The 26,450-nt window shown below is 47.3% G+C and overlaps 2 protein-coding genes across 4 annotated transcripts in view; one reads left to right on the top strand and one right to left on the bottom strand.

Annotated features, from left to right (window-relative positions):
• Positions 1 to 17,036, bottom strand: part of RanBP3 (ran-binding protein 3) — a 33,947-nt gene extending 16,911 nt beyond the window's left edge. Inside the window, exons 1-6 of one of the 3 annotated variants that reach the window (XM_077643758.1) lie at positions 16,993 to 17,036; positions 12,558 to 12,617; positions 8,660 to 8,755; positions 6,129 to 6,173; positions 3,512 to 3,607; positions 1,795 to 2,158 (exon numbers count right to left, since the gene is read on the bottom strand). In XM_077643758.1, coding sequence (XP_077499884.1) covers positions 1,795 to 2,158; positions 3,512 to 3,607; positions 6,129 to 6,173; positions 8,660 to 8,755; positions 12,558 to 12,617; positions 16,993 to 17,005 — 674 coding nt within the window. In that variant the 5' untranslated portion in view covers positions 17,006 to 17,036. Of the gene's footprint in view, positions 1 to 1,794; positions 2,159 to 3,511; positions 3,608 to 6,128; positions 6,174 to 8,659; positions 8,756 to 12,557; positions 12,618 to 16,564; positions 16,734 to 16,810 lie in introns of those variants that run through there. The other 2 variants (XM_077643759.1, XM_077643757.1) reach the window with 2 other exon arrangements.
• A 2,464-nt stretch (positions 17,037 to 19,500) lies between these two features.
• Positions 19,501 to 21,796, top strand: LOC144109978 (uncharacterized). Its single transcript, XM_077642782.1, has one exon. It carries the CDS (start codon positions 19,708 to 19,710, stop codon positions 21,118 to 21,120), a length of 1,413 nt encoding a protein of 470 aa, XP_077498908.1. The 5' UTR covers positions 19,501 to 19,707; the 3' UTR covers positions 21,121 to 21,796.
• Positions 21,797 to 26,450: the final 4,654 nt, after the last annotated feature.

The raw sequence follows: 26,450 nt of genomic DNA, 5'->3' as shown, positions 1-26,450 counted from the left end.
GGGCAGTCTTGTCTAGTTGAGCTAGAGGCTCCGTGCAGTGGCACATAATTGTACAGACCTAGACTAACCTCGGGTCGATGAGTAAGGTCTTGTCGAGTTTCTCTGAGTGAGATCTTTTCTTTTAAGTTACAGTTTGACTGTCTGTGTGACTCAACTTGTAATGCAGTTTGCACTTGTACATCCTGTAAATATATTTTCTCTTTGTCCTCATCATCTGGCATCGATCATCGTCTGCTCCTTCAACACCGTCAAATTCACATTTGGAGAGGTCTTGTGTCCCTCCGAAGAAACGCAAAGAACCATCTTTAAATTTACTTTGTACTTCGCCGGCTGTGGCCACCATATCCTGCAAACTTCTTACATCCACCCACCTAACCTTCTGCCACCCCCTGCTACGCTTGTCTTCTCTTGGAATCCACTCCGTTACCCTTAAGAACCGCCCCTTAAGGACCAGCGGTTATCTTGCTTTCGCATTACATGCCCTGCCCAAGCCCATTTCTTCCTCTTGATCTCGACTAGGATGTCACTAACCAGCGTTTGTTCCCTCATCCACTATGGAATATGGGCTCTTAAAATTACATATTATTATAATAATATAATAATATATTATATTAACTACATATTATTAGTTTTATATTGAGCGTTATTTACAGGATGACATTTATTATGGGAACCTCACAATTACAGTCAAACTTCGCAATAACAGAACAGCTTGTAACGAAAGGAATGTATCAAAGGAATTGCTACCGCACATACTCGCATAACGAACCCACTTTTTTTCCAGGAACGCTGGCATCAATTTGGAGGGAGGGTTCATTGTGCGGAAAAATAAGAAGTTTCCACAGGTTTCTTTTTTTGGGAGAGAGCAAATTTCATATGGTTTGGTTTATGGGGGTTTCACGTCCCAAAGCGACTCAGGCTATGAGAGACGCCGTAGTGAAGGGCTCCGGAAATTTCGACCACCTGGGGTTCTTTAACGTCCACTGACATCGCACAGTACACGGGCCTCTAGAATTTCGCCTCCATCGAAATTCGACCACCACGGCCGGAATCGAACCCGCGTCTCTTGGGCCAGCAGCCGAGCGCCATAACCACTCAGCCACTGCGGCGGCCTACAAATTTCATATCGTAAGCCTAACCGCCCACTTACGCTCACCCACCCATTCGATCGTCCATCCATGCATCATCAACAAAAGCACGCGGTCAGACGCATTCATGTCGCTGGTGTTGAGCACTGTCCACTTCGAAGAGTGTTTGCTGTATCATAGCGCGATCCGGAGCGGAAATCCGGAGATGCTCAACACTGGCCCTGAATGCCTGTTTTTTAACTCGAGGTTAACAAAACTCGCAGGATCGTCCTAAGTGTGTTATGGGAATATTTAAGCCTTAGCTGTGGTGAGCGGTTACGTACTTTCACTCTCGAGTTCGCGAAATCTCTTGGGGGTCTGAAGGTCCTGTTTCCTCCATAGCATTTCAGTGCAGAGGATACTTTATAAGGTTCATGTTTAAATTGTTACGCTCCTCTTCTGACGCTCAACTGTTCGCCGGCTTTCGAAGCATACAGAAGCGCGCCAAGCAAGCCACTGCTGCCAACGCTTCGGTCAAGGACGACAACGTCTTGGCTCTGTGCAACACGAAGCACAAATCGAAACACAACCATGCTGAACTGCAAAGCATCAAGTTGAACGTACAAGAGTTTGCAGCTGCAACATATCACAACAGCGACGGTATCTCCTGCCGTTGCAAAATGTGCAGACAACTTCCGCAGCACTCAAAGCTCATGACCACACTCACGCGTCCTCTGTTGCCGGGACAAGCAGGCCACTGCCGCTGCCACCACTGCCAAGGGGTGCTAGGTGTTCGGATGACGACGTGCCATTCCGCAGGTCACCCAGAGCCAAGCCGAAGCCACCACTGCCACCACTGCTCGAGGAGGTCGTCGTCGTCGTGGTGCTACTGCTGCCATTGTTTTCGTCTTCTGCACCAGACTCCCTACTGCCCGACACCCGGGTGCCATTTGTGACCGGGCTGGATTCGCACGTGGAAGACACCTCACGAGGATCTTTTGACGATGCTGGCTGCTGCTGCTGCTGCTGCTGCTGCTGTTGCTCTCTGGTGGCTGCAGCTGCACCCTCTTTAGGTTCTGCTGATGTCGTATCTATTAAGTAGAGGAGTGAGGGAGTACTTGGTCTCAGTGCTGTGCCGCTGATGCTTAGCGATCAAAGCATTAGTGGTGCAGGCACTTCAGGTTCCTTGCTTCAATCGTTACCACCTGTCTGAGTCTGCAGCCACAATTGAAGGAGCAGCCTTCCCAGACATCCTGACACCGTCAAAACGATGATCTGGCACATAGCCTCAATTAATTTGGAGGCCTTGATATCTCCCTGTCAGGAGTTTTCAACCAGGGTTCCCGGGAGTGACTTTTGGTTTCCCCGAGCACCTAATTACATGCATGCCTGAACACCTACCTTTGCTTTACAAAATTTAATTTGGAACAAATCATACTGCAACAGCTTGTAGCATATTGTGTCATTAGAGTGAAATCTCGCCAACACATTCTCAATGTAGTATACAATTTCCCAGTTCACATGCTCAATATTGTGGTAAATAAAAATGTCCCATACAGTTGCACAGTTTTTCTTTCGCGGTCTTACCCTCGCTGTTGCCCCCGGAAACGGACTCCTCACCTTGCGTCACCGGCGCTCTCCACCGTCCTTGCTTCCAACGCGCGAGAGCTGTCGCAGCCGGAATCACGCAAGCAACAGCGTGGCGGCGATGGCCGCACTCTGCTTGTATTTTTTCCTTTTTTGCTATGCCCTATTATTTTTAGCTTCTGCTTTTGAGCATGAACTGTTGTGATACCACGTGGTATGACATTCCAAAAAAAGAAAGCGCCGGAGATGTGCCGACAGTGCTGGAGCATAATGGCGCATTGTGTCAACCACGGTTGCTCGTTGCTAACGGCATTTCTCTCATGTCAGTTCATGCTTTATCGCTGAGAAACTTTCGCGTGGTTCTGCCAAATTTCAAGTAACTTAGCACTAGCTAACGGATGGATAGATGGTGTAGCCAGTTCATTATATCAAGGTCAACTGCCGCGACACCTTAATTACATGGAGGTCTCAAAATACACGCGCTTCAATGGGGGCGGTGTTGGGGAACTGGGAAACTTCGTAACCTTGAGGAATTCGCTACATAGAGGTTTGCTACATCCAGGTTTAAGTGTACTGCATTTCAGGCATGGCACTGCCCTTATACCATCTGAAGCAAAGACCTGCCACTTTCAACACGTGCAGTCCTCGAAAAGGTCCCCCTTGCACTAAAGCAGGGAGATCATCCGCTGACAAATCTTGCACTGACCAGGCAGTGAGTTTGCAAAAAGAGCTTTAAGCCATGCATAACGCTCAAGACTTGCAGACACAATCCACTATGCTGGGTCAGGAAGAGCACACAGTAAGCCAACACGCAGCTGAAAAGGAAAGCACCCATTCCGTCGTATTCGCCCACTCACCGGAGGATGACTGCTTGAGCTTCTCAGCCTGGAAGGAAAGGGCCGACGGCCGCAGGACTATTCTGCTCCCCGAAGAGGACACGGCACAGGCATTGTCTGAAAACGACGGCCGCACCGCTGCTGTGTCAAATCCTTCTCGAAACCAGTCGCTAAAGTTAAACCTGTCAAAGTCGGCTATAAGTAGCAAATGTTGAGTGCAGAGAACCATGCCAAAAGGTCACTGAGGCAGTTTTATGCTCAATTTCACAGCGAGAGCCGATACTGGCGGGCCATTTGGAACAGGGCACGACAGGCGCCCATCGTAGTTTTTGGCACCGCTTCAAGCCAATTCAGGTGGCGCAAAGAGAAGAAGCAGGAAGAAGACAAGAAAAAGGAGAAAAAAAAAAAAAGAAAGCATAGGCAGGAGGAGAAAACGGACATGGTGACCTTACGCTTAAAACGCCAAGCCAAGGTGACAACTAATCACCGAAGACAGTGCGTAAGGGCAAGAAGAAACTAGCCAATAAAAAAAAAATAAAGCATATGGCCACGTGAGACATGCTCAGAGCCTGCGTGAATAGAACCAGAGAGTCCCAGGTGACAACCATGCCTCATGTTCATTCTCAGTTTCCCTCTCTGCTTTGGTGCAGAATGTGGTGCAGTCATATCTGCACTCCTGACAGCTGCTTGTATGAAGCAACGAATGCTCAAAGCATCGCATCAAAGACTGTAATAGTTTGAGACGATGAAGCTAGAACAATGCACAACGGCACGCCAAAATACTGGCATAATGAAAGCGAGCACAGCGAGACTGTAGTGCAGCAGGGGACGAGGATACACGAAGAAGAAACGAACAACATGACCGCTATGATCACGCACCAACAAGCCCAAAAACCCACACTGTTCAAATACTGAAAGCCACTGCATTCTTAGGTGGAGGAGCTGGTCTTAGAAAAAAAAAATGTTTGTTAATTAAGTCACAATTGTGAAATCTTCAAGGAACATGTATTTTGCGCACTGATTCCAAATATGTCATTTAATTTAATGAAAAGCAACTCTTTGTGCGCTTGTATGTTACGTAACTTTTTGCCGAGATCTGTCAAGAAATTTTGTTGTAGAAAACTTGCTAGAATGCATGCCATTGGCTTCTCTTGACAAGAAGCTATGCAATAAGGGGAAAATTACTATCCTGCCTATCATAGAAGTTGAGTTAAAGGGTTTTGAATTTGCCACTTCGTAAACGGGAAGAAAAATTTGTATTTCTGTTTCTGAGTAACAACTTCAAAACCCTGAAACTCAACTTCTATGACAGGCAGGGTGATAATTTTATTTTTATTGCATAACTGATACGAAGAGAAGCCAATGGCATGCGATCTAGCAAATTCCCTGCAACAAAATTTCTTGAAAGCTGTTGGCAAAAAGTATTGTATACGTGCACAAGGACTTGCACATAAAAGTAAATCAGATATTTGGAATCACCACACAGAAATACATGTTCCCTAAAGATTTCATAATTTTGACTTCATTAATAAATTTTTCTTTCTAAGACCCTCTTCCGCCCTCAATCAGGACAGCAGGCTAGGCCAGAAGGCAGTTCATTTCAGTGACAAACACAAAAAGCAGCAGAAAAAAGGCCGCCACCATCTGGAAGGCGAAGTAACGAGCGTTAGCTTTATTGGCCGTGCGTAAAACGAAAGTCTTGCCGCATCTAGCGGGGCCAGTGAAGAAAACTCTGAGCGGTTCGGAAAAGTAAACAAACTTTTCCACCTAGCGGAGCGATCGACGCCTGGCGCCATCTATCAGAGAAATTACGATGCATGTCTACCCGTTGTCGAGTTGCGCCGCCAGGTTGCGCCCCCTCAGGATACATCCCAAATGGAACTCACTTCGTATGGTGGGGGTCAAGGTGGACCTAGAATTCGGCTTGCGGAGCAATATGGTAATGCTTCAATTAGTAATTGCATGCATACAGTTTACCTATTATTTAATTGTGGTTTTATTTCTATACCACAACCCGCACGGTTTTATTTGCCTACCAAATTTAGTACACAGCTGTCCCCGGAAGGGTGCCCCTTGTTGTCGGAGTATATATAGCGGAAGAAATGTATGCATTGTAGACGGCGGTAAAAGTCTCAATGAGAGATGTGCTGTTTTCTAGCTGCTGCCACAGATGGTGCTGTGATCTCACGGTGGTAGTGAAACCCCAAGAATTCTCGAAACATGATGAGGAGTTGCTGCCACAGATGGTGCTGTGATCTAAGGGTGGTGGCAGACCCCATGAAACCTCCAAACGTGACAAGTAAGAGCTAACGCTCTTAAAAATTTTTTAAATGTTGGCACAGGTCATTCGCAGCACCTCCCACAGCTGAAAGGCGCAAAGGGTGCCTGCTCTCTTCCATCTATATTTTGAAACTACATGTTCCGTGTCTGTCTTTACAAAGAATATAAGTTTTATGATCATTGGCCACAAGCTACACCTGAACAAAGGAAGCCCCCTCACAACAGACATAAGACCAAACAGAATGCCTCTTTGTGATTCCAGGCTATATGCACACACAATACAAACAAAGCATGTTTTTTTTCTCCACAGCTTCCATGCTCAGTACCATTCGCAACTGACAGTAAAGTGATTACTCACCCGTGCCAAGAACTAAGGTAGGTGGCGCAACAATTGGCTTTGTCTCTGCACAAAGAGAAAGGTGCATAATCGTTAAGGTGGGAATGTAAATTTACACGACAAAAAACCTCTTTCTTTCAGGCAGTCATCATCCGCCATCATGCTCACAACTAAACCAAGATCACGGTGAAACCTCAATGAAGAAAAGCTCCACAAATTCAATACCACTACGCTTGAATCGAAGCATAGGTATCAATATGTATCTGCCAGGAAAACAACTTCTGATGAGGCGCACGAAGACACCGTTTGAAAAAAACGTTCTGGAGAGTCAAATCACTGGCTACCCCGCGTTACCGTTATCAACAGGAAGCACAACAATTCAACAGGGAAGGAAAAGTGCAGCTGTGGCAAACACTTGGCAACAGCAGATAGCAGCAGTTCATTAAATTAGGCAACGACTTCGTACCACCATGTGCGTCAATCTTATTTTTACCTCAGACCTACAACTACCTATAAGGCGGCAGACAGAAAAGGGTCTTTGAATAATGTCAGCTGCCTGCGGTTTTTGCGCGTGCATTCAGTCACAACAAAGAGGAACCTATGCATTGCCCCCCCACTAAAAATGCAGCAACTGCTGTCAGTTATTAACCTGACAAACTCCCCTACGGCAACAGCTCCCCCCTACAATCAGGCTTCCTTCCCTCCTTGGGCCTGTCGCTCAAATGGGCTAATACCCCTGTCACACGGCATTACTCAAAGGCCTTTCCAGCAAAAGCGCCTCTTTTCACAAAACGACCAAAAGCTCAAAGGAGCAACAACGCAGCTACACGGTGCAGCCCGAAGGTAAAACAGTCGAAGTTTAGCACCCGCAGCTGTGGTTGAGGCGCCTGAAGTGAGTGTTTTAAAATTAAAGTGGGGAATTCTGTACATTCGTAGAGCTCAGAAAATTTTTTTATTCTAATTGCTTCCTTAAAAGTTCACTACAGCTACTCTCATCAGCAGCAGCAGGTTTGTGTGCTGCCTTGGCCACCAGGAGCACTGGGTGTCGCTGGAACACTTTTACTATCTTGAAATATAAATGTCCGTACAAAAAGCAAAGCCAGACACGCCTTTCGTAATTTTTAAAGATGTTTTCAAACACTGTTGGCTGCATCTTTTTTTTTTCATTGCTTTAACTTTTTTACATTGGTTGGCACTGCGATTGCAGGTTCTCGAAGGGCGCACTTTTAGGCTCCAAAGGTCTCAGACGGGCGCCTTCGCCTCCAAGGCCCTTAGCAGCAAAGGCGCAACATTTGTGCCGTGTAGCTGCACTCCTTACGCCTTTGGATATAAGGACCCGATTAACAAAGGCCTTTGTAGTGCCCGTATGGCAGGGGTATAACGATTAATTATATTACTAAGTAACAGAGGAGGCAAGTGAACTCGAAATGCTTCTGCACATAAAGAGTCTTAAGTGCACCATTAATTTTACAACCTTTCCTTGCCTCAAAACGAATTTGAATCAAGTTGACAAGTGGTTAAGGTGTTCACCGAAAAATGACAGTTACTGCGCCATTTCCTTTCCTCGTAAACTACCAAAAAAAACTTATCATCTGCAGATAGAAAAAAATGAATAAGCACGAAATAGGTTCAAAACTGACCACAACAGCCGCGCTTCAATGGAGGCGAAATGCAAAAGGCACCCATGTGGTGTGCGATGTCAGTGCACGTAAAGATCCCCACGTGGTTGGAATTTTCACTTCTCAATTGCTCCTAAAAGATGGTCAACTCTGCTGTATCTCTACTCCACTTTGTTAACTTTCTACATGCTAACTTCATGCCCATCAGTTCCCCTTCCATCACTAGCTGTGCTCTCCCTAGCCTCACTAAAAGCTTTCCTGTTAGCCTCCGAGTTCCAGACCACATACACGAGTAGAACAGCTAGTTCTTCTACACTCTTTCTCATGTCCATACCTATAACATGTTCGAAACAAATAAATAAACAAGGTAACTAAAAGCTAACAGGATGGGTGATAACTTCAGTGGCACACACTGCCGAATGTTCACACCGTCTTATCACCTCTGGTGGCCCATACTGCTTATCCTGGGATCCTGTCACACAGTTTATTTGCAACCATCGTTCCAAGCACGTTCATCCTCTACTGCATCCAATGCATGTGGCAGGCTTACACATTGCATCCATGGCTGCCTACAGCTGACATTCGCTCATCCAGATTATGCTGCAAATGTCAGCACGAGCTGCTTGTCCAAAATGTAGTTAAAAGGTGATGTCTTTCTTGTACCGCTACCTTTGTGCACGTTCTGCAACATGCTTCAAAACCTGCACATCTCCTTTAGCCGAAGTGTCTTAACACAGCCATCTGCACTGTGGAACACATGGTGCAGTTTAAACTGCGCAGAGTTGCGTTAGTATGGAGCCAAGGAACGTAACAAGCAGTTCATTACGCCCACATCAACATCTTTCTCAATCTCCACTCTCATCTTCAATGTCACAAGCACGTGCAGCACCACAGCCGATAACAATTTGGAAGAAATGGACAAGTGGCACCCACCTTTGTTCTCTGTGCTGTCCGCCACACTCCTTGTCGGCGTGGTGGTCTTGATGGCAAATGGATTCTGCTGGATCCGTGACAGCCCCAACATGCCAGCTGCACACGCAGAGGGAAAGAGGGGGGTGCAAAAAGCCAGGTTACGGAGAACAAATTAGAACAAACGAGAGCCTGAACATGAATTGGAAGAATTGCCAGCTCAGCTTCGCCTGTTTGCCTCTCATTCAGTAAAGCCATTTTCTTAAAGGGCAACTGCAGTGTTTCCTTCTACTTCCACACATTTTACCGAACTTTCATGCCAGATGCACTGGAGTCTTCCAAACTGTTGTGCGAAATTTCAGAGCTGGGCAGCATTCTGTTACAGCACAAATAATTTTTAAATTTTCCCGTTTCATGGCCTCAATCAGGCCGATTTCCACGGACTACCTGGTGCATGTGGCGTCATGAGCTGTACGCCCGCCTGCATTTACTGAAAGAAGTTTCGTATATACTTTTGGTAATTCAAGACAAGTAACGATCGAAGCTATCAGTCACCAGTTGAACCAATCAAGCACATGGCGCACACGAGAGGTTTTGTGACCGTACTGTGAGGTTGTGCTTTGGTCAATCCCAGTCTTGATTTTGTTTTGTGTGGTTTCGTGTCACAAAGTGACTCAGGCTATGGAGTGACACTGTAGTGGAGGCTCAGGATAACCTTGACCACCAGGGATTCTTCAACGTGCAGTGGCATCACATAGTAAACGGGTCTCCGACATTTCACTGTCATCGAAATGTGAAAGCAAAAGCCAGGATCGAACACGCGTCTTTCAGGTCAGCAGCAGAGCACAATAATTGCTGAGCCACCACGGCAGCTAGTTTCAGTTTCGGTTCCCTTGTTTCTGGTGCTTTGCAGTGTTTTCTTCACAACCTCTAAAAACTACTCATCATAATTGAGACAGGGAGGTCTCCGATATACCAGGTGCCCTGGCTAAAAGTAACCAAGCTTTTAAAAAACACGGAATGTCCTAGCCGCGTGAGACCAACTGAGGGTTGTTTAGAGTAGCGTGACCTAGTCTGCAGTATTTTTTTCATTCTTCAAAGTTAATTAATTATTTAAGCCTAATTAGCCAACTTTTAAATATTGAATTTGAGAACAAAGTATCAATGTAAACGTTGCAGATCATCTCAAGAAACTGCTAGTAGCGCTGTTTCCATCAAGGTAAGATTTATGCAGCTTTAATTATTGGCCTTAAAGTAAACCTATCATGTGACCAGCTGCTGGGTCACATCTCTGCCTCGTGTGCACGCAAAGGCTCATCGGGGAGAGCACTTCAGTAAAAAATTGATTTTGTTCTCCAAGACGCGTCTTGGGATGTTTAAATGGCACCACTGTCACATAGATGATTTTTTTATTATTGTGGGAGCTAGGGTTTAAGGCTGGGAAAAAAAAAATACTTTACGTTAATGGTATCTTGGTGCAAACGTTGCAGTCAACTGTTCAAAGTGATCTACAATTTCTCCATTGACTCTTTGTTCCTAAGGATAATAATCAAAAAGCTAGCTAATTATGCTAAACTAATTAGCTTACTTTGAAGGACGAAAAAAATACTGCAGACTAGGTCACGCGACTCTAAACGACCCTCAGTTGGTCGCACGCGGCTATGACATTCCGTGTTTTTTAAAAGCCTGCTTACTTTTAGCTGCGACACCTGGTATAATCCGATAGTCAACTCTAGATGTTCGCAAATCCTCCCGGGTTGCCCTTTAATCCTGCAGTGCCAAGGCAATGTAAATTACAGGAGAAAAGTATCGACCTTTCCAACTTTGCCCTCTGATGAGTCCCTTGCATTTCAGGAATGTAAGACACGAGGAGATTACCACTGCTCTAAAATTTAAATGTGCAAGTCAGGCTAACATTTGAACATATATGAATAATAAATGGTGTACAGGCAGATGCAATAAATCAATACCACAATTCAAAACTACAGGCATTTTGCATAATCTGCATCGTGCTGGATATCCCAGGTATTAGATAGCTCAAATGCTTGCACCTCCTTGCCAAAGTATAAGCCATTCAGACCCGTTTTACCCAAATGCAAAAGGTAATAATCACGTGGCTTTTGTTTCGGCCATTATATTATGCGCTGAATCACAGCAATGATTTGACTGCTGCACAAAAAAAATAAAGCGACTGCATACTGAGCACAAGAAAAATATTGAGCATTGAGTACAATACCATGTACAGCTTTCACCACAAGTACACACTAAAACCAGGACATGTGGCATAGTCAGGTTCAACTCAAGAATGAAGTGGCAAACGTCTTCTCAAAGGAAGCCCTCCAGCAAATAGCATCAACCGATTCTCATGAGGTCATGGTTAACCGCTTTTGACCTGCTGCCGTGAAACCGCATCGGGTGGCAGATGAAAGGGGGTTAACCACGGCTTAAAGGGCTATAGACACGTAACTTTTGGGGGCATGTTTTCTTCCTTGTAATGACGCCTAAGGCATTATTATACATGAATCACCACATGGTATTCTCCTATGAACACTAACTAATTTACAATCGAATTTCTTTCTTGTGCTATTTCAGCTTTGGTATCAACAGCTCAACGATGACTGTGATGTCAGTGTGGTTATAGGTCACGTGAGGCAGGAAAAAACTGCAATATAGTCGCTGCTTCCACATTTGTTGTCATTCCAGCTCTCGATGAAGGCTGGCTTCAATACTGTAGTGAATTAAGCGACGAAGCAGTGATTATATCGCTGTTTTTCGATAACTCACATGACGTATAACCACACTCTGACGTCACAGCCATCACAGTCACAGCCGTCACAAGCTGTTGAAACCGAAACCAAAACATGATAGAAAAATTCGATTATAAATTATTTAACAGTTGTAGGCGAACGCCAAATGGTGATTCATGCATAGTGTCTTCCGTACCATTGTAAAGAAGAAAAGATGAAACCAAAATTAGGTGTCTATAGTCCTTTAACTGGATTAAACGTGTCATGAAAATCGGCCAATGCAATTGGCTGGAGGGCTTCATTTGAGCGGTACCTGCTACTTCATTCTTGAGTTATATCTGGCCATAATAATGGCCTGCTTTTACTTTAGTTCTTTTTTCACCAGAAATGCAGTACAGTTCATAGCAGTTGGCAGCATTTACGGGGGCAGAGACCTCGTCAGGCAACCATGCCTTTAGTCTCTGCCACCTGTAGGAAGATGTGATTTTTTTGCAAATAAAAACTGACTGACTGATGAGGCACCAACTTTTCCTGCCCACTTATTCAACATGCGCAACCTTTCCACGCACTAGTATGCTGAAAGTGGCGAGATTCAGCAAATCTGGCCTGGAATCAAAGCTTCAATTTGAAACTACGCTCATACATTTTCTTAACAGCAGCACCATCAGAACAGTCTTCCAGCCTAAGGACTTAGGTGCTGGCTGCATCCAGTGGCAAAGTGAAGCAGCAGTGAATGGCAAATAATAGTCTACCAGTTGCAATGTTATTCAAGAGTTGAACACATCTTGTGCATTCAGTCAGTGAACCTCATAAGGGACATCAGTGAGACTACACAACTGTGAACCAGCCAGAAAAGCTTTTCAGATAATATGTGCAATTAAAAAACAAACTTCACCGCTACCAAACAGCACAAGGGAGAATGGGGAGGTCATGCATGCAAGAGCACCGTAGACTTTGAAACCCAGTCACATGAGCTGGCTGCCAAGTAAAAAGCTCCCTCCATTCGTTACGAAAAGTAAGCTGTGATCTGTAAGTCTGGTGCAATCTAGTTTGTGGAAAAGTAGTGTGCCATGCATTAAAAAATTACCGCAGTTACAAGCTCACGTTCCACTTTTAATAGCAGGCTTTGGCGTATCTAACAAGCAAAGCAGCGACATCTTTACAGCACAGCTTACCTCCAGATGACAGGCAGGAGCTGGAGACAAGTCCAGCATCCCCATTGCCTGGACTGCCACCTGAAAGACGCAAGAACACATCAGACACAAGAAAGTACGCTTAAGACTTCAGCGGTTCCAATTATATGCAACTGCTTTTATCATGCTCGCCCACCTTCTCTCCATTCAACCTCATTCAATTCACACCTCTAGTTCACTCACATTTGGCTGGTTTTGGCTGGCCCACTTATGTCATCAGTGCATAATCAAACTGTTCGATTCAACAGTGCACCGTGCTTGCCTCATGCTTTTCACGTGCCATCACATTAACTTATCCAGTCATTCCAAGCCTCTGTTTTCATCCTATGGCTTTTATTGTGGTTGACCCATTGAGTATTAAAAGGTGAACAGAAAAATTTCCTTATCTGCAGGATCAGCCAACAAAAATTCAAAGTTCTTAAACAACAAAGCTGGACACTCAAACATAATTCTTGCCACAATCTTTTCGCAGTCATTATTACAGAGCTGCACATTGCCAAATAACTGGAAGGTAGGAAATTGTGCTCCGCTGCGTCAATTGGGTAACACTGTGGCTCATTCTACTCTTAACCATAGGCCAATCTTAACGAGTGTCCCTTGTAAGCTTCTTGAATATGTCATTTACTCTGATCTTATCTCATTACTTGAATCATCATCATCATCATCATCAGTCAACCGCACCAGCCAAACCACGCTTACAGTGCAAAAGCACGCGCGTGTGAAGCCGACCGTCAGACCGAGCCGGTGCAGCGACGTAGAAAAAGCGAAAGAACTCGTGACACACACTCGAAGACACCGGGCGCACCAAGGATCCTTGCATGTCGTGGCGATGCAGGGGAGAGGGGGGGGCGATGGATGTGTTCCCCCTTGCAAGCAGGCAGAGAAGAAATTAGGGAGCCTTAGTGGAGCAGTCAATTATTAATGTTTCTAAAAGGTAAGCCGCTCGCAGAAAACAAGCTGGCATTTTTTTCTTTTTGCATTCTGTGCGACAGATCGCAGTGAGAAACGCGAGCGCGTGCGTTGTCCCATCTTTCCCTGTTCTTCGGTAACTTCACGGATTGCACTTGCCCTGAAGGCAGGCATTACTTTGTCAGGCAAGCTGCTGGGTTGCTACACCGGCCACGCATGCCATACATACTCTCAATCAGTCGGTGCGGTGCATGCGCATTGCTGGCGTGGTTTTTTCTTGTCAACTGTTACCATTCCCTCAGTTCTGCAAGCTCCTTGGATTTCCCGTCAAGACTTGCCTCTGGTGACGATTGCGGCGTGCTGAGTTGAAGAATTCTTTCACACTGACGATGCAGTCATGACAAATGAAGACCTCACTGACAAGGCAATCATAGCAGCTGTCACCGGCGCGGACAACAACGAACAGGCACCTATGCAAGCTGTGGTGTATTGTAATAGCCCGTTAATTCGACCCAACATTAATTCTGAAATCCAAATAATCCGAACAGGTCTTGATTCGAACAGCCAGTACTGTCCTGGCCAAAACACGTCTATTGCGTCGTACGCTTGCTAATTAAGACACTATGGGTCCCGCACTGGTTAATTCGAATGGGCTCCCAAAGGGAGGCTGCATCCAGATATGACTGGCGCGGCAGCCTTTCGTCCAAATAGCCTGGCACAAACCTGAATTTTATGCTGCAGAGTCACCCGTGTACCTCAACGTGTGTGCATCTGTAGGCATGGTGACAAATGTACGGCCACGTGTCAAACTCACTCAGACCGCATGGTTTCAGTTTCACTTTTCAGAGCTTCGCGCAAGCCCATATCAGCCAGAGTGTTTTCCATCTACAAAAAAAAACTACAAGGCAGCTAAACGAGCTCAGCTGCGGGCCATTTCAGGTGATGATTGGCGTGAGCGCTTTCGTCCATGTTGTTCTTTCTGTTCGGTTCTTCCAGTGCGTCGAAACTACGCACTCATCATGTGCCGTTCGCTGTTTCTGCAGTCACGCCTCCTCACATGCGACGCTGCCGCTAGTGAGGGGCGTGACGATGTAGCGGTAGAGTTCTAGCGGTACTGCGCCGCACCGTGAAGTTCGCCAGGGAGGCCCTTACACCCTTTGAGCAGTTCTGCTTCGATGGTCCTGACAGTATGCATGCAATAAAGCATTTATGAAAATGTATCCTCACGCCATTCTCATCCCAAAAGCAAGCAGTTCTTATCTTTTCAGGAATACTTGATCTGAAAATATTTTCTGGTCCCCTGAAGTTCAAAATAACGAGCTTTTACAGGCATTAGAATGATCAAGCCTTTGCAGGCCTTTCCTGTCATTAAATGCTCTAAAGTTTATCATGTTTTCTTTTTTTTCGGCACAGCCCTGTTATAACAATTATCGGTTATAACAATGGCATTTCCGTGGTACTTCAATATTGTTATAAGCGGGTCTGACTGTACTTCCACCAGTGCATTCCATGTGTGTCCCATCCATATCAATTTTTTGCTTATACCACGACACACACGCACTTCTGAAAGCTTAAACAATGCCAGTGGGCCCCAAGGAGTCTGCATCGACATGTGTTAACCACCTGCTCCGTGCTGCTCATCAGGCTTGCATGTTTTATTGTAATAAGAGCAAAATGGTGCTTAATATCAGGCCAGGCAGAACATATCCTGCCAGCACTCAGTGACGACTCAACTAGCATAGCCTGTATGAGCTGGCTGACTACCAAGAGAACTGGCTGTGGGGAAGACCAGTCTGTTCAACACACTTGACAGGGTGTGCCAAACACTGATGTAATTTGTGGCTTAGTTGCCTGAGGTGTACATAATAAATGTAATGTTTAAGCTCACATAATGCCCATTAATTAAGAGAATGTTTACATCAGGTTTACTTTGCTAAAGAATCAGAAAACAGTGTGAGGCTCATCAGCGGACGAATACATTTAGAGCTGCTGTTCATATAGCAAATTACAATGTGTATTGAAACAGTCTCCACCATTTGTTGTCGGGCCAAATAAAAGCATTTGTAACACGACGTGACTATTTTGGAATACCATTATGAATACTAGCACGCCATTTGCAGCTGGAAAACTTGACTGCAACTTAATGCACGCTTTGTCAAGGTCCAGCTGACTGCAGGCAAAACAGGCAGCTTCTGTAACAAGTAAAGAAGTATGGGATGCTTTTACACCTTACGGAAACACCTGCTAGGCACCGGTACTAAATGAAACTTGCTACTGCTCGCGATGACCGATCGTAAAACGCGTTCAAAAAAAGAAAACGAATCTTACGACTAAATATTCCGTTTTGCCGCGCTAATAACGTAGGCGCTGCCGGCCATACTAAACTTCCACTCAGCTAACGGTTGATCCCCGCGCAACTCATTGTGAACGAACAGGTGTGTCTTGCTACCAATGACGCAGCGAGGTCGCGATGGAATTAAACATCCCTCTCGGCTTTCCGAGCCCAGCACTAAAAGACAGTAGTGTGCATTCAGACGCTTGGCTCTTCAGGCGGTGTCTCGAGTCGTGTTTCAAACTCCGAAGCGACAGCGGAGGTCGGAGGGGGAGGGAGGGGGAATGGTGCGACGACTGCTGTCAACGCCAGCCGCAAAACCAAGAAAATAGGCCACAGACGCTGGCTCGCCTGGTATCTGTCGCAGCGGCCGTATCGGTCGCCACCGGTACACTGCGTCACGCTCACACTCTGTCGCCAGCGCTACAGTCACGACTGCGCCGCGAATAAAGAACAGAAGCGCGAGAAAAGCCCAGCCGCTACAAACACACACACGCAAATCGAAGCACAGTCACTCAACACCACCTCGTCGCGCGCCACGCTAAAGCAGCACGTCGGTTGGTGGTTAGCGCGACGTCCCGAGTCACGTTCGCGCCGACGCTATGCAATTTCCTCCCGAGGCGCGACGTTTCACGCCGTACTACTTTATTTTCGGGCGCACAGACACTTGCCGGTAATTCGGGGCGGCACGGACGTTAGCTCATGCGCACGATCTTGGTAGCGACGCTTTTCCTGAAGCACAACCCACCAATCTGAGACGCGTCGCCGCGGGCTCCTTTGGGCAGTGTTTTTTGGCTCCAAGCCCCCCACAACGCGCTAGCTGAAATGTTCGCCCGCGTTTCAAGCACGGACGAAGCGATCCATTTGGACGTCCCCGAACTTGGGGCATGAGCTGTGAGCATCACTGTTTACAGGTAGCGCCTTGCATTGCGGGAGGTGCATTTCGAAACGCATATATATATATACACACACTAATAGTAAATAGTTTTGGCACCTCTGCACTGTAGCGCCTCGAGTTCTGATGCCGCGCGCAGCAGCGAGATAAAGAAAAAAAACAGTAAAAGCGAGACGAAGCGCCTGGTCGGACGCCGCCCTACTACCGGGTTGCGCACTTTGCCGAGACGAAAGCGACAGTGGCAATCCTTTCTTTTTGCTCCATATTCAGAGAGAGCTTACCTTTCTCCGCCATTTTGAGAGGCTCCCACGGTGTTTTTGTTTTGTTGGCCAACTTTGAGCGCATGAAGGCGCTGTGGTCGCACTTATTGTTTGATGAAGATGGCGCTTGTACTTGCGGAAAGCATGAAAATGGAACTACTCTATGTCGCCAAAGAAATCCGTGGCTACTGGTATTTCTTTAAATGGCTCTCTTTAAAGAGTTTCTTTAAATGGCTCAATACTTAAGCATAGCAAGACAACGCAAATTGAAGGGTTCAGAAAAACAGTGTCCTTATCACAATAGAAGAAGCCACATTGCTCTGAGAACTATTTTAAACCATCGCCAAAATTTATTGAGAATTATACTTACCCATAAAATCTCATGATGGACTTTATTTAAAGGGCAACTCAGGCGTATTTTTCTACTTCTGGAAATTTTGCTGAAACTTTCACGGCACGTCCTCTGCAGTTTTCCGATCATGTGTGCCAAATTGGCAGCCTTTCTAGTCGCGCGACGTGTTGTTGCAGTGCATATGAATTTTAAAATTTCCCATGTCATGGCCTCAGAGCTTCAGATGGGGTGATTTCTACAGGCTACCTTGGATATGTGACGTCAGATCTTGCTCGCTCGTCGATATTCGCTCCAACGTTTATAGATACACTTTGATTTGCTCTTTCAAATAAATAATGATCCAAGCAGTCACTTACAGTTGTCGCTTTAGCCAATCAATGCGCGCACGATAGGTTTTGTAGGTATAGGTTGGTCATAACCACGGTGGAAGAATATTCTTCCACCGGGGTCATAACACACTTTCGCTTTCGGTTTTCTGCTGGCTGTTTAAAAAACACGTACTTACACTGGGTTGTGTGTGTGTGTGTGTGTGTGTGTGTGTGTGTGTGTGTGTGTGTGTGTGTGTGTGTGTGTGTGTGTGTGTGTGTGTGTGTGTGTGTGTGTGTGTGTGTGTGTGTGTGTGTGTGTGTGTGTGTGTGTGTGTGTGTGTGTGTGTGTGTGTGTGTGTGTGTGTGTGTGTGCGTGTGCGTGTGCGTGTGTGTGTGTACAAAAGATCGTCCTACGCCTGGCGGAGGAGGCTTACTCCAAGACCTTCTCTGCAGTAAAACGGCGCAGTAGGGCCGGCAAGGGGGAGACCCTCCCTCTGGCGGAGCCTCTACCCCGAGGTCCATGTCGGTGTAAAGTCCCCACTCTCTCTCTCAACTACGATCCCATTCATCGCTTCACCGCTTCAGAAAAGTAAAGGCGCATAGCTATAGTTCACTTGGTCGGTGGACACCACAAGCGCACCACGAACGCCGACTAAAAGCTATGTAACAGTGTTTTAGTCGGCAATGCATTAGTGGCACGCTTGAGGCGTCCACTGGCAAAAGTGAACTTTAGCTATGCGCCTTTGCTATTCTCAAAACCGAGAGAAGAAGCCGCCCCTGCTCTCTCGCTCTCTCTCTCTCTCTCTCGCTCCGGGAGCTTGAAGCGTGAAGAAGGCGGGGACGACGCCGTGTCGCTAGTCTTAGCTGATGAGAAGGCAGAGGTGGTGGTGTTGAAAAGCCTTTATTTAGCTATATTTACATAAAGGTGCTCGGGGAGAGGCTCCTAGTGGATCTTGCTCCTTACAATACAAGGCAGAGCCCCTCATTCCGGGGCCCGGTGCACTTTGCGTCGCTTATAAAAGTATACCAGGGGTAAGCAGTGCTAGCGCACCTACATCGCATTTGATGAACTACGCAAATCGGCTGCAGTTTTTTTTTAATTTTACGCATTGAACCCAAGTTATGCCGCCTTTGCAGTTAAAGATGCCGAGGGACCGCTTACACAGCAATCTCCGAGTTCTTTTATCTCATATCTTCCGCATTTACCGCATATCTTTCATTACTCCATCTTCAGCCTTGCTCAGAATATGAGTATTTTCGTACTCTCCCTACAGGACGTGTTATCAATACTTGTGTCAATATCTGTAGTATAGAACGCGAGGTCCGGCCGCTTTTCGCAGGCATAGAGTACCAACACAGGCTCAATGGAAGAGAAATTGCCTTTCTATCGAAAATTAACTCGTAGTATAAAAATTATTGCGTGAACTTAGATTTACTTAAGCGACCGAATGTAGTTGCGGCTGTTTTAGCGACCGATTGTAGTACAGTTTACAGACCAAGGCAAAAGTTCCGCTAGAAGCCGTTAAGGCCCGCAACGGGCGACATGACATGAGCTTACAAGACGCGACAGATGAGCCTGTTCCTGCTGCGGAGGCGTGAAGGCACAAAGCTACCCGGGAAGACAATTCAAAGGAGGCTTGACTCAAGGCCCAAGAGGAGAAAGATCTCTTTTGGTGAGTGAAGGGTAACAGCGACAGCCGGTGCCTGCTCTGGTTCCAGCGTGACCATAGCCACTTTGGCTACCTGTAGTTAAAAGTGGTTTCAAATTTTGTCGCACTACAGGCCTTCGAAAGAAATGAAAACATTTCGGATGCGCCAGCAAACTTCGCACAATAAAGCATCCATGCCACCGCTCAGCAAAGAAGACAATGAAGAGGATATCACGCGCAGGGGCCGTGACCTAGGCCTGTGAGGACCGTTGAAGGCTGCCTGCTGGCATCTTAACCCTCACGCGGAGGTGAAGACGCGTCAATGGGCGCACGGCACCCGCGGTGAGGCGTGCTGTCGTGGCAGTGCACCGTAAGCTGCTCATCGCATCCCGTGAACGACGACACCAGCCAGCTTCCATCCATCCCAATGGGCTCCCAACAGTTTTGCCTCAAGTGGCGGCCGCACCCATCGGACGACACGGCCACTCTGGACCTACCTCCCTACGACGAGAGGCCGATGAACGTGACGCTCGTGGGCCAAGGCTTCATCCTCAGGGCGCACAAGGAGGTGTTGTCTGCATTCAGCACGTTCTTCCGAGAGCAGTTCATCGTGGACCCCTCCAAGGAGACAATTTTGATTCCGAATGGCGTCAACTGCAGAGACCTGCAGACGCTAGTCGAATTTATGTACCGTGGTGAAGCCGTCGTTGAGAAAGGCCAACTTCCGTCGCTCCCCAAGGCGGTTGAGGCACTGCAAGTGAAAGGCAGGCTGGTGTTCTCAAGGGGCGACAGGCCTGAAGAACACCGTAGGATGCTCGCAAACATGCGCCCAACTGATCACCAAGTCACGAGCCAGGCACGTGGTAATTCACCGCCCCCAAAGCGTCAATGCCTTTGGCCTCCGCGCCGGTCGCTCAGCCGAACGAACCAGAATGACTCGTTGGACCGCTGCACTCCGTCGACAACTCGCTCATCAGACTCTCAGCGCGCAATGTTTGCAATTGCTGGGAACTTGCCGAGCGACTACCGCACCGCCTTCCCGATTCTGACGGGCTCAGGGGCTTCACCTTGTGCAGCGGTGTCATCAACAGCATCAACGCCTTCGAGTAATCACGCCGACTCAGCTAATAATTCAGCCAAATCTTCCGCTGCCACGCCCTGTGCAACAAAGTCGGTGACCAGTGGCACCCCAGAAGGTCAGAACGCTGACCGCGCTGCTTCTACAAGATCAGCTAGGGACACTGAATGCCAAGAATCTTCGAGGCGGCAAAGCGGATGGAGCAAGCCACTACGTATGTTTTCCGCCGTGAAACTTAACCTCTTTCATTCTTCATCCTCCTCGGAAATCCCAAACTCAAATCAGGAGCACGTTCAACAGCTGCCCGGTATTTCAACGACCCGATGCATGTCACCCAAGTTCCCTTCTGTTGCTGCCGCTCCCTCTTGCAAGGACGGTCCCTCAGAAGCCAAGATGACAGTCAAAAACTTATCTGCGATGACCGGAGACCCACGTCGTTACCAAGATGACAAGCGAGAGGCTACTTCATCGCATTTACCAGACCTAATTGAGCTAAGTCCTTCAGGTACTGAAGAATCGAGTCCTTCTGAGCGTGAAAAACCCTTACTTCCCTCCAGTACTACAACTCAATCTCAGCATCCTCAAGACTCAAGTTCCAAGTCCAACACTGAAGAACTGATGAACCATGGTGCCGAACAATCTACGCCTTCCTCTACTTCAGTGGCTCAAGATCGACGAAGGGCCGCCAAGAAGGAAACAAAAGAAGCAGTGAGTCACAGGCCAGTCACAAGAAGCATGACTGCACGTCAGCAGAAGAGTTAAAAGCTTTGCGCATTAACAGGCACTCCCATGTCGGCGGTATTTTTAAAGAGGCAGTGGCATTGTCTCCCGCAAATCATTTGGAATCAGCTAAAAAATTATTGGTGTTGGTGTTCTGTCGGGGCGTAGCCGCTAAGGTCCCCTTAATCTTTCTTGGTTGGTACAAGAACAGCGTCTGACTGTCCATACAGAAGAGAAACAGCTTTACTATACCGGAGCAGGCGGCAAGATCAGTAATTAGCTTTTTTTATTTTGCAAGTACTGCCCAAGTGTAAGTTGCCTACAAGATCTCTAGAGAAGCACGACACATGCAAGACTTTGCAAGATGCCGTTCCTTGTAGCGTAAAAATCTTTGTGGTCTTTTGGACCTGGCTGCTACAACACTACCGATGACATCTGCTCCGTGCTAGAGCTGAGCTCCGCTGTGGGAACTGCTACATGACAACCGTAACTTTCAGTACTGAGAGAGTGGACATTCCGTTTTTGGTGGTGGCCTTCCGATAGCACTTGCGCGCTCTTAAATACCGAGGTCACATCAGTTGTGGTATGTCATCTCGTGCGCTGCATCGCATATTACTGTCAGCATGGAGTAAAGTTGGTTGGCAGCTGCAAAGAGACCAGCTGGAAACGGTCAAAATAAATTCAACTGCTTAAAGTGACAGGCCGCGCAGAACGTGTATCAGTCTTTTCATTCTGAAACCACACGGACCAAACGGGACCACAAACACCGATCCATGAGGCGTAAGCTCACTTTTATTAGTTGAGGCATAAAAGAGCCGCAGAAACTTGGACTTCAATTTCTACGTAGTAGCGGAATTTGTAAAGAGCGGTGCGTGAACCGTAGCATTTCACATTTCCTGGTATTCGCCTATGGGGCAGAAATGTGGAGGCTAACTGTTGTGTCTGCACTTCATTTATTGCACAACTAAGAACATGGTACAATACTGACACAACATAGAAGCCATGCCGCCGGCACCACCCACACACAGCGTCAATACCACGCATGCAGCTAGTGTCCGCAGTTGCCAACACACGCACGGTACGCCGCTGCTTTTGGCACACAACACTTCCTCTCTTGTAATTTTTTTTACAAGTCCAGTTTCGATGGTGGTCGACGTACTCTCACTGGGCGACCTGTCATAGGATCAGGGAGGCTCACGGGAACTGCTACCCGAGGAGTGTTAAGTTTGTCTTCTGGTGCACTCACACATGGGTCACGTCGAGGTGATGCAGATTTGTTTTCATCTGGAACACAAGCAGGTGATGTCTCGCTGTCCGGGGAGGTTTGCATACTGGGTAGGAATTCAGGTTCCGAATCCAGATGGCGTTTGTCGTCGGTGTAACCTTTGCGCAGTTGATCAGTGTGACGTTTCCAGGTTGTTCCCCCAACTTCCACTTCATATGATAGAGGCCCTGTTCTGGTTGCGATTGTTCCGGGCACCCATTTACTTGTACCCCTATAGGAGCGCACAGAAACTTCTTCCCCCTCAGAAAAGAAGCGCTGAGGCTTACTTGGTTGAGATGACCCTTGTTTCTCATACGTACGTCCACCGGGTTGTGGGCGTAATAGTGCCAGTCGAGTGCGTAGCTCGCGCCCGAGATAAAGGTTTGCTGGTGTCTCACCAGTAGCACAGTGGGGTGTCGTACGGTATGCCAAAAGGAAGTTTGTCAACTTCTTGATGATGGATCCCTCTCCTTTCATGGCCTTCATACTGTGCTTGAAGGACTGCACGAACCTTTCTGCGAGACCGTTCGTCGCCGGGTGATATGGCGCGCTAAATGTGTGTCGCACACCATTCTGCATGAGAAAGGTCCGAAGCTCTTCCGATGTGAATTGAGGACCATTGTCCGTGACAATGCGTTCTGGAATGCCGTGAGATGCAAACATAACGCGCAGTGCATCCACGGTGCACTCTGCCGTAGTTGAACTCATCACATGTATTTCAGGCCATTTTGAGAATGAGTCAACAGCGATAAGAAACATTTTGCCCAGGAATGGCCCTGCAAAGTCTAAATGAACTCGGCGCCATGGTCCACTCGGCACTTCCCACGGGTGCAGAGAGACTTTTGGTGGCATGTTGCTCTCGCTGGAGCACCCTGCACATTTCTTAGTGATGGCTTCGATATCGGTGTCAACAGATGGCCACCACACAAACGAACGTGCAAGCGCTTTCATTTTCACAGTGCCTTGATGTCCAGAGTGCAGGTCGTTGAGGACTGTTTCTCGCAATACAGCTGGAATGACTGTTCTTATGCCCCAAACAATGATGCCGTGGTGTAAAGAGAGTTCATCTCTACGCCTGTAGAATGGAAGGATTTCGTTGTCTTGTTTGCACGAGTCCCACCCGTTCAAAACATGGTAGCGGACTCTCGATAGCAGACGGTCACGCTCTGTGGCTTGTCTGACTTGATGAGCTGTTACAGGTAGTTGCTCCATTTGGTTCAGGTAGAAAAGTTCAGCTTCATCTGGTTTATCTTCAGGACTGTCTGGAAGAGGAAGGCGTGACAATGTATCTGCATTGGCATTATCCGATGACTTGCGGTACTGTATCTCGTAGTCGAGCCCAGCTAGAAACAAGGCATAACGTTGAATGCGTGCAGCTTGCATCGCAGGAACACTGCTGGTTGGGCCAAAGATACGTGTCAGGGGCTGATGATCTGTGATCAGCTTGAAGTGTCTTCCATACAGGTATGCATAGAACTTTTGTATACCCCAGACAATGGCTAGTGCTTCTTTATCTATCTGAGAGTACTGCTTTTCCGAAGCCTTCAAGGTTCGAGATGCAAATGCGATGGGTCTTTCACTCCCATTAGGCATTTTGTGCGAAAGGACTGCTCCGAGTCCGTGGGGGCCAGCATCACATGCTAGACGTACTTCCAGGTTCGGGTTGTAGTACACAAGGACAGTTTCTGAGGCTATAATCTTCTTTGCTTGCTGAAATGCCACCTCACATTCTTTTGTCCACTTCCATGGTGATGATTTTTCCAGAAGTGCATGCAGTGGTCTGAGAAGATTAGCACTGTCTGGAATAAACTTCCCGTAATAGTTCACAAGGCCAAGGAATGACCTCAACTCAGACGTGGACTTGGGTGTAGGGGCACGTATCACTGCCTTGATCTTGTCCTCTGTCTTGTGTAACCCGGTTCCATCGAGCTTGTACCCACAGTATGTTACAGAGTCTTCAAAGAACGAACATTTCTGGAGGTTAGCTCTGAGCCCATACTCTTGCAGTCTTCTGAGCACTAGCTCTAGGTTCTTGAGATGAGAATCTTCCGACTCACCAGTGACAAGAATGTCATCTTGAGTAGCATGGCACATTGGGATTCCCTGCAGGATTTTATCTATTGTTCTCTGCCACACAGCTGGTGCAGAAGAGATGCCAAAAATCATTCTGTTGTACTGATACAGCCCTTTTTCTGTGTTGATGGTCAAGAGCGGCTTGGACTCATCGTCTACTTCCATTTGTAGGTAGGCTTGTCTCAGATCTATCTTTGAAAACTTCTGTCCTCCTGCTAACTTTGCAAAGATGTCCTCAATGCGGGCTAAGGGATACTGGTCCACCACCAAGTGAGGGTTGATTGTTGTTTTGAAGTCTCCACATATGCGGACAGTTCCATTTGCTTTCACTACAGGCACTATGGGCGTGGCCCAATCACTGTGATTCACTTTTGTCAGGATGCCGACTGCTTCCAACCGTTCAAGCTCAGTGTTCACTTTCTCCTTCAAGGCATAGGGCACCTGTCGTGGCCTGCAGAACTTCGGTTGCACACCACTTTGAAGACGCAGTTTCAGTTTGATGTGCTTGAGTTTTCCAATGCTATCATCGAAGACGTCCCTGTGTTCTGCGAGGATCTTGTTCAGTTGATCTGCACGTGGCCCCAGATGGTTGTCGATCCTCAATACGCTGCTCAGCTCGAGAAGGTTGAAACGATTAATCCAGTCTCTTCCAAAGAGCGGAGGTCCTGGAGTGTCGACTACAAAGAACTGCACGCGTTGCGTTGACTTCCCAAACGTGACATTGGCTGTTGCCACACCGTTAGGGCTGAAAGCTTGACCAGTCAGCGTCTTGAACCGTACTGAAGTTCCCTCCAGAGGCAGATGAGAGAGATGCGCTTCGTACGTGGTTCTTGGCACAAGAGAATACTTGGATCCAGTGTCCATCTCCATTTCCAATGTGTGCCCTTCGATCTGTGGCTTCAGCCAGATCGGACTGCTTTTGTTCCCATCGTCGACATGTGCCAGAAGTTCAAATGCATCACTGTCTTGTTCAATGGCATGCACTTGACTTTTTGAAGCCTGCCTATTCTTGTAAGTAAGGCTTGACCGGCGTGGTGCTCTATTGGCGTCGCTTGACTTGCTTTTACACGCGGTTCTAATGTGGCCAACTTTATTGCACTTGTGGCAAACACTTGTGAGAAACTTGCATTTCGACGGTGGATGCCCCTTGCGGTCACACCTGTAACATCGTCGTGCTTCCTTCTCGACATGAGCCACGGAAGCCGGCACTTCTTCCCTGCTTTTGAATTCGGCGATGTCCTTCACGGCAAGTTCATGTGCTACTGCTTCGTCAAGGGCGTGCTCTAGCGTAACCTTTTTTGCGGTTAGCAATCTCTGCTGGACTTGCACGTAGCGAAGACCGCACACAAATTTATCCCGCAGTGCCTGGTCCAAAAATGACCCAAAGTTGCAGTTCTGTGAAAGCCGCCGCAGTTCTGCCATATATTCGTTAGCAGACTCGCCCTCTCTCTGAAGTCTCTTGTAGAACCGATGTCGCTCAGACATTTCAAGAGGCACAGGAGAAAAGTAGTCTCCCAGGTACTTTTTAATGTCTGCGTACGTTTTCTCTGAGGGTTTGTTCGGCGTGGTCAGCTTGCGAAGGATAGCGTAAGTTTTCGCTCCCATGCTTGTAATTATAGCCGCTACCTTCTTCTCTTCCGGTAAGCTGTTGAGCGCGAAGTATTCGTCCGCCCTTTCTATATACGACGACCAGTCTTCAACAGTGTCATCGAAACTGTCGAGCTTACCGATTAGCGCTGCTTGAGCTGCCATTGTTCTCCCGCCCAGCGTAGGGCTCGCAGAGTTAGGCCTGACACTTCGTGTTTGTCAATGCTCTTCTTGCGGCTGCCAGTTACTGTCGCTTGATGTGATCTTCAGGTTGTTCTTGGAGCGTTCTTGATCCGGTCCTCGTCGCCATTTGTTGTGTCTGCACTTCATTTATTGCACAACTAAGAACATGGTACAATACTGACACAACATTGATGCCATGCCGCCGGCACCACCCACACACAGCGTCAATACCACGCATGCAGCTAGTGTCCGCAGTTGCCAACAC

This window comes from Amblyomma americanum, chromosome 11 (assembly GCF_052857255.1).
Source record: "Amblyomma americanum isolate KBUSLIRL-KWMA chromosome 11, ASM5285725v1, whole genome shotgun sequence".
Taxonomy (NCBI): domain Eukaryota; kingdom Metazoa; phylum Arthropoda; class Arachnida; order Ixodida; family Ixodidae; genus Amblyomma; species Amblyomma americanum.
This window is presented reverse-complemented; position numbering and strand designations above follow the sequence as displayed.

Bases quoted from the DNA above. Each gene is read 5' to 3' on its own strand.
- LOC144109978 (XM_077642782.1), top strand. From the start codon at position 19,708: ATGGGCTCCCAACAGTTTTGCCTCAAGTGGCGGCCGCACCCATCGGAC.